The sequence below is a fragment of the Musa acuminata genome, unplaced genomic scaffold (genome assembly GCF_036884655.1).
Source record: "Musa acuminata AAA Group cultivar baxijiao unplaced genomic scaffold, Cavendish_Baxijiao_AAA HiC_scaffold_1134, whole genome shotgun sequence".
Classification (NCBI taxonomy): Eukaryota; Viridiplantae; Streptophyta; class Magnoliopsida; order Zingiberales; family Musaceae; genus Musa; species Musa acuminata.
In genome coordinates, this window is record NW_027021346.1 from 723 (window position 1) to 8,462 (window position 7,740).

Genomic DNA, 7,740 nt, shown 5'->3' on the forward strand with positions numbered 1-7,740 from the left:
ACAATTTTTCATCATGAATATCTCATGACATACATCATTATCATAAGTTGAAGTATTTCATGCATAATATCAAATCATCATTCATAATTACATCAATGTTTCAATCATTATTTCAATATATTAACTCATCATTTTGAATCTCGGATTTGTTGAATCTCGGATTTTGATGATAAAGTCAATTAATGGGTTAATTGATCTAATCCATATTATTGAGTTAAGTGTGCATGATTAACTATGATAGATGGAAGATATAAAGCAAGTCTACCGGAGTTAAGTTCGATGGGTGTTCGAGAGTCCGCCGAAAGTTTGAAGAATCGTCGGAAGTGCTGCCGGAACCAATCGAGAAAGAATCAGGGACTTGCCGAAGTTTTCGGAAGTCCGCCGAAGAGATCGTCGGAGGTTCGCGGAGATCACTAAGAAGGTTCGACTACTTGCCAAAGACTTGCTGAACTCGCCACAAGACCGGGAGCCTACTAGGAGTCAGCCGGAAGTTTGCCGGAAAGCTCGCCGGAAGGAAACTCGATGTTGCTGGTTAAAAACCTGCTTAGGACTATGTATTAATTTCGTAATTTGTATGTAATTATGGTTAGTATTAAGGGTTAATCTTATAACCTAGTTAGGGGTTAACTGGGCCCTAATATAGATTGGTTTGGGTCAAATTAAGAACCCAACCAATGACCCGTAAGGTCGGGTGGTGGCACCGCCCAACACCCGGCCGGACTCGGCGGTGGAACCGTTAGTACACTTTCAGTGTTAGACACTGACAAGTGGTGGCACCGCCAGCATCGGGAACCCAAAAGTAATTCAAATTTGGAGCTCAAATTTGAATACTCTTGGGGCCTATAAATACCCCTCTATTCTCAGCAGAGAAGATAACTTTTAAGAAGTTAGAAATTGAGAAAAAACCTTAACAAAGTCTTTAGTAAAATCTTATTTTTACAATAGTTTAATTGTTCACTTCCCTTTTTCTCTTTGAAAAATATATAAAAACGTGAACCACTTGTAAAAAGATTATAAGAAAGATATTTAACTGATAATGTTTGGTCAGTAAGTGCAATTGGGACCCTTAAGTGCAATTTGGTAGTCAATGCTATCAAAACCTCCACCATTTATTATGTCCATGCTCTAATCATGAAATGATGGCTCATTTCTTGTGCACCCCCCACGATAAAATATGAGTAACAGTTCCAGTGATCGATAATTCCGCGAGAACAGCCATCACATCATGATTTGGGCCACCGCAATCACATGCAGAACAGCCATGCAGAAGTGACGTGAGGAATGCGGTGCTGACAACCAAGTTTTAGTCAGTGGAAACGAAGTCATCGCAAACCACAAGCTGACATATCAATTTACATATCAATTGACATATCAGTGGAAACGAAGTCCTCGCAATCACCACCGCATGATTCACCCTATCACTAAAAAAGCAGTGACAAAGATGGTTTACATATCAATTTTCTTGTGTTAACACCACACTAGTGGTATTTCACCTCCACCACCAAACTCCTCACCCTATCGAAAGACGATGTTTCCTTCGTAGGTGTGATGTGAAGTTTTGGTTTCCATTTTCCCCCCATAGAAATTGATCAGAAACTTACTTGCCATCTATTTTTGACACCATCTCAGATGACACATTCCTTGCAACTCGAACAAGTCTTGGCGGATTACAGATTGGGGAGGAAAGGACTAAGACAACTCAAAGGTGAAACCTTTCGGATTCTGGAAGACAATACAATACAATACAATACAATACGATACAATAAAAGAAGCTCACTGACTCTCGTTTTCTTTTCTTTTTCTTTGTGTTTTTTGTTTCCAAGACGACGACAGCCGGTCGGTGACGAGCACCGATAGATTCTCTTGTGTTTCAAGAAAAGAGAACCCGGTCGGTGAAGAGCTCCCAGCAGCTTTCTTGTCCCCTTTCTCCACCACCACCACCACCTCACAAACCATTCTACTCTCTCGCTTTCTCCCCTCCCCTCCCCGTACTGTTTGTTCCCCGCTCCTTTTTCCCAGCTTTTCTTTTTCCCTTGCCTGCTTTTGGCTCCTCTCGGTTTCCTGGTTCTTCAAAAGCAACGAGTTTTCCCTCCCCCTGCATCAAATGGAAAACCATTCGAAAGCTCAAGAAACCAACAGCAGCAGTAGCACCAATTACAGCCGCAACAATGGAGCAACGACACCAGCAGCAGCTCCGTCACCGTCATTGCCACCAGCTCTGCCTCCCAAAACCATTCCGAAAGCCTGCGAGGTGAATCCGTACCCGACGACCTTCGTCCACGCTGACACCTCCTCCTTCAAGCAGGTAGTCCAAATGCTCACAGGCTCAGCCGAGACCGTCGCCGCTGCCGCGGCCGCTAGCTCGACGGCACAGAAAGCACCGGTTGCCCCGGCCACCAAGGCTACCGGCCCAAAAAAGCCTGCTTTCAAGCTCTACGAGAGGCGGAACAGCCTCAAGAACCTCAAGGTACTCAGCCCCCTCGTTCCAGCATTCTTCAACTCCAGCCCCAACCCCAACTCCCTCGTCGCCGCTGCCGGATTCTCTCCTCGGAAGCAGCCGGAGATCCTGTCGCCCAGCATGCTGGACTTCCCTTCGCTGGTGCTCAGTCCGGTGACGCCCTTGATCCCCGACCCCTTCAACCGGCCGCCGCACCACCCGACTTCGGCGGCTGCCAAATGGGCGGAGGACCGGGCGATCGCCGAGAAGGGGTTCTACCTGCATCCTTCGCCGCGGGCTTCGACGGACGCGGAGCCTCCGCGGCTGCTACCCTTGTTCCCAGTGACATCTCCCAAGGTCTCGTTCGACTTATCTCTTGCCGTACCTCACTCCTCCACCAGATAAGTTTACCTCCAGAATTGTGTTCGGTCTCTGTACTCGTTTTAGCTTCGATTGCATGGTTTATTCCTTCGTCCGCGAATGCAAATCGAGCAGCATGGCACAGAATCATCATCTCCTTATTCCTTCTCTCTTTTGCCGACATGATTGGGAGAGTGATACAAGAAGAAGAAGAAGAAGAAGAAGAAGAAAAATGATGGCTCTTCTAAGTCAGAGAAAAAAGGCCAGCTAGTCCGCACTGCTTCTGCAAGTGCGAGTTCTGATGATGAAGGGTGGGTGGAACAATATAAATCGATGAACCAAGCTGCTGCCGAGTGAAAGATGACCCCTATCCCTTCCCACTTCTTCTTCGAGTCTGTCATGAGGTGCTTGGATCGATGGGTTGAAGTCTCTGTTTCACCGTCCTTTTCTTTTTCTCTCTCTCTCTCTCTCTCTCTTTCACATGTCGACTGATGATGAGCCAAGACACCAAAGTCTTTTGAATCTCAATGCCTGTGAACACTATAAACCTTACCAGCACTGCTTTTGCTTGCTAGGTTTAAGCAGTACAAAGGTTGCCTCTCGTTTCAGGTATCTTCCCGATGACCGCAAGTCTGAAACTGGTGGAAGAAAAGGACTGCAGCTAGCTTTTAAATGCATGAAGCACCTACTAAGATGGATGGACCTGTGTGTCAGAAAGGACAGCGAAAAATCTATCCATCCCGATGCCACTTTTTTTTTTCCCTACTTGGATGGATGGATGGATCTCATCGACCATAAATAGAAGGGGACCATCATCATCATCATCGTTATGGATAGGGCAGGCGATTCATTCATCACATCTGAATTCAGAGTAAGCCAACGACAGCTTCTCTCGACTTCGTTCCGAGATCGACTCCCCTCCTCGGAGTTGACTAATTAAGGTCTCAGCAGATCAGGCAAGAGAAGTTTGGAACCAACGACGATACCATATGACCAAGTTCAAACGAAGAAACGAGACCTTCGTTCTTAATAAGCTGTCAACGGGCAAATCCTAACTCTTATTTGCATCATCGTCTTCTAGCTGAGGCTTCCACTTTCAGGTTAATTTTTTTGACAGCGATTAACACAATGTCCACCACCTAAATGCAATGCTTGTATCGTAATTGATACTTGGAATAAAAAATAAAAATCTTTTTTGATCCGAGCTTAGAGTGGAGGCAATTCTGAGTGCGTGAATCTCAAACAAATAAATAAATAAATACTTGGTACCTTGTCTAGGAATTTTGCCTTCAACCCAAACCATATTTCAAAGCTAGTAGCAGATCCCAGGCAAAGGCAAAACAAGTTCCACGACGACCGGCAAAAGCAAAAGCGAGACGTCGAAATAAAATTAAACAAAAGAAATTAAGTAAAATAAATTGATATGAAAACAAAATTAAGTAAAAGAAATTGATATGGAATAAGCAAAAGAATTGACATGAAAATAAAATTAAACAAAAGAAATTGACATGTAAATAAAATTAAGTAAAAGAAACAAACGTGAAAACAAAATTAAACAAAAGAAACTGACATTTAGATAAAATTAAGTAAAAAAAATTGATATTAATACAAAATTAAATAAAAGAAACTGACATTAGGATAAAATTAAGTAAAAAAACTAACATGTGGTAAAATTAAATAAAAGAAATTAACATGGAGATAAATTTAAACAAAAAAATTAATATAGAAATAAAATTAAGCAAAAAAATTGATATAGAGAAAAAATTAAGCAAAAAAAACTAAAATTGAGAAAAAAATAAGCAAAAGAAACTGAAATAGAGACCAAATTAGGTAAAAAAAAGCTTACATAAGCACAAATTAAGCAAAAGAAACAAGTATGGAAATAAAATTAAGCAAAAGAAATAAGTATGGAAATAAAATTACACAAAAGAAACTAACATTGAAACAAAATTAAGTAAAATAAACTAACATGGAAGCAAAATTAAGTAAAAAAACTAATATAGAGACAAAATTAAGCAAAAAAATTGACATGCAGACAAAATTAAACAAAAGAAACTGATATAGAGATAAAATTAAGCAAAAAAAATTGACATTGAGACAAAATTAAACAAAAAAAATTGGTACGAAAATAAAATTAAGCATAAGAAACTAACATGGAAACAAAATTAAGCAAAAGAGACTAACATGGAGACAACGTTAAGCAAAAGAAGCCGAGGAGACAAAATAAGTAAAAGAAAGTGACATGGAGACAAAATTAAGCAAAAAAAATTGACATTGAGATAAAATTATACAAAAGAAACTGACATCGAGACAAAATTAAGCAAAAGAAATTGGCATTGAGACAAAATTAAGCAAAAAAAACTGGCATTGAGGCAAAATTAAGTAAAAGAAACTAGCATGTAAATAAAATTTAGCAAAAGAAACTGGCGTGAAAACAAAATTAACCAAAAGAAACTCTCATGAAAACAAAATTAACCAAAAGAAACTCTCATAAAACAAAATTAAGCAAAAAAAAAAAGCATGAAAATAAATTTAAGCAAAAGAAACTAGCATGGAAACAAAATGAAGCAAAAGAAACTAGCATTAAAACAAAATTAAGCAAAAGAAACTAGCATTGAAACAAAATTAAGTAAAAGAAACTGATATGGAAGCAAAATTAAGCAAAATAAACTAATAGAAAAATAAAATTAAGCAAAAGAAATTGACATAGAAACAAAATTTAGCAAAAGAAACTATCATATAAACAAAATTAAGCAAACGAAACTAACATGAAAACACAATTAAGTAAAAAAAGACAAAATTAAGCAAAAAAAACTAATATGGTGACAAAATTATGCAAAAGAAACTCATATGGAAACAAAATTATGAAAAAAACGGATATTGAGAAAAAATTAAGCAAAAGAAACTAACATAAAGATAAAATTAAGTAAAAGAAACTAACATGAAGACTAAATTAAGTAAAAGAAATTAACATACAGATAAAATTAAGCGAAAGAAACTAATATGGAGACAAAAAAAAAAAATGACATTTAGACAAAATTAAGCAAAAGAAATTGACATGGAAATAAAATTAAGCATAAGAAACTGACATGAAAACAAAATTAAGCAAAAGAAACTGACATGACGATAAAGTTAAGAAAAAGAAACTAAGAAGACAAAATTAAGCAAAAGAAATTGACATGGAGACAAAAATAAGCAAACAAACTGACATTGAGACAAAATTATGCAAACGAAATTGACATCGAAACAAAATTAAACAAAAAAAACTAACATCGAGACAAAATTAAATAAAAGAAATTGGCATTGAGGCAAAATTAAGCAAAATAAACTAGCATGTAAATAAAATTTAGCAAAAGAAACTGGCATAGAAACAAAATTAACCAAAAAAACGATAGAGAAATAAAATTAAACAAAAGAAATTGACATAGAAACAAAATTTAGCAAAAGAAATTATCATATAAACAAAATTAAACAAAAGAAACTAACATGAAAATATAATTAAGCAAAAAAAATTAACATGAAGACAAAATTAAGTAAAAGAAACAGACATGGTGACAAAATTAAGAAAAAGAAACTGACATGGAAACAAAATTACGAAAAAAATAGATATCGAGAAAAAATTAAGCAAAAAAATTGACATTGAGACAAAATTATGTAAAAGAAACTGAAATCGAGATAAAATTAAGAAAAAAAACTGATATTGGGACAAAATTATACAAAAGAAACTGACATCGAGACAAAATTAAGCAAAAGAAACTCACAAGGAGACAAAATTAAGCAAAAGAAACTAACATTAAAATAAAATTAAGTAGAAGAAACTAGCATAGAAACACAATTAAGTAAAAGAAATTGACATGGAAACAAAATTAAGCAAAAGAAACCGAATCAAAATTAATCAAAAGAAACTACATGGAGACTGAATTAAGTAAAAAAAAATTGACATAGAAACAAAATTAAGTAAAAAAAACTGACATTGAGATAAAATTAAGCAAAAGAAACTTACATAGAGACAAAATTAGGTAAAATAAATTGACATTGAGATAAAATTAAGCAAAAGAAACTAGTATGGAGACAAAATTAAGTAAAAGAAACTGACATATAAACAAAATTAGGCAAAAGAAATTGGCATGTAAAACAAAATTAAGTAAAAGAAATTCTCTTGGAAACAAAATTAAGCAAAATAAACTAGCATGAAAATAAAATTAAGCAAAAAAAACACGAATGGTAACAAAATTAAGCAAAAGTAACTAGGATGAAAAAAATTAAGTAAAAGAAACTAGCATTGGAATAAAATTAAGCAAAAGAAACTAGCATGGAAACAAAATTAAGCAAAAGAAACTGATATTGAAACAAAATTAAACAAAAGAAACCGATAGGGAAATAAAATTAAGTAAAAGAAATTAACATAGAAACAAAATTTAGCAAAAAATCATCATATAAATAAAATTAAGCAAAAGAAATTGACATTAAAATATAATTAAGCAAAAGAAATTGACATGAAGATAAAGTTAAGCAAAAGAAACAGAGTAACAAAATTAAGCAAAAGAAACTGACATACAAACAAAATTACGAAAAAAATGGATATCGAGAAAAATTAAGCAAAAGAAACTAACATGAAGACTAAATTAAGTAAAAGAAATTGACATGTAGAAAAAATTAAGCAAAAGAAACTGATATAGAGACAAAATTAAGCAAAATAAATTGACATACAGAAAAAATTAAGCAAAAAAAACTGATATAGAGACAAAATTAAGCAAAAGAAATTAACATTGAGACAAAATTAAGGAAAAAAAATTGACATCGAAACAAAATTAAGCATAAGAAATTGACATTGAAACAAAATTAAGCAAAAGAAACTGACATGGAGACAAAGTTAAGCAAAAGAAACTGAGGACACAAAATTAAGGACACAAAATTAAGCAAAAGAAACTAACATGGAGAGA

General features: G+C 35.2%; 1 protein-coding gene across 1 annotated transcript; it reads left to right on the forward strand.

The window, feature by feature from the left end:
* The first annotated feature begins 1,972 nt into the window (after positions 1-1,972).
* LOC103974903 (VQ motif-containing protein 4-like) lies at positions 1,973-4,015 on the forward strand. The gene has a single exon (XM_009389807.3). The coding sequence runs from the start codon at positions 2,105-2,107 to the stop codon at positions 2,840-2,842; it is 738 nt and encodes a 245-aa protein (XP_009388082.2). The 5' UTR covers positions 1,973-2,104; the 3' UTR covers positions 2,843-4,015.
* Positions 4,016-7,740: the final 3,725 nt, after the last annotated feature.

Bases quoted from the DNA above. Each gene is read 5' to 3' on its own strand.
- LOC103974903 (XM_009389807.3), top strand. From the start codon at position 2,105: ATGGAAAACCATTCGAAAGCTCAAGAAACCAACAGCAGCAGTAGCACC.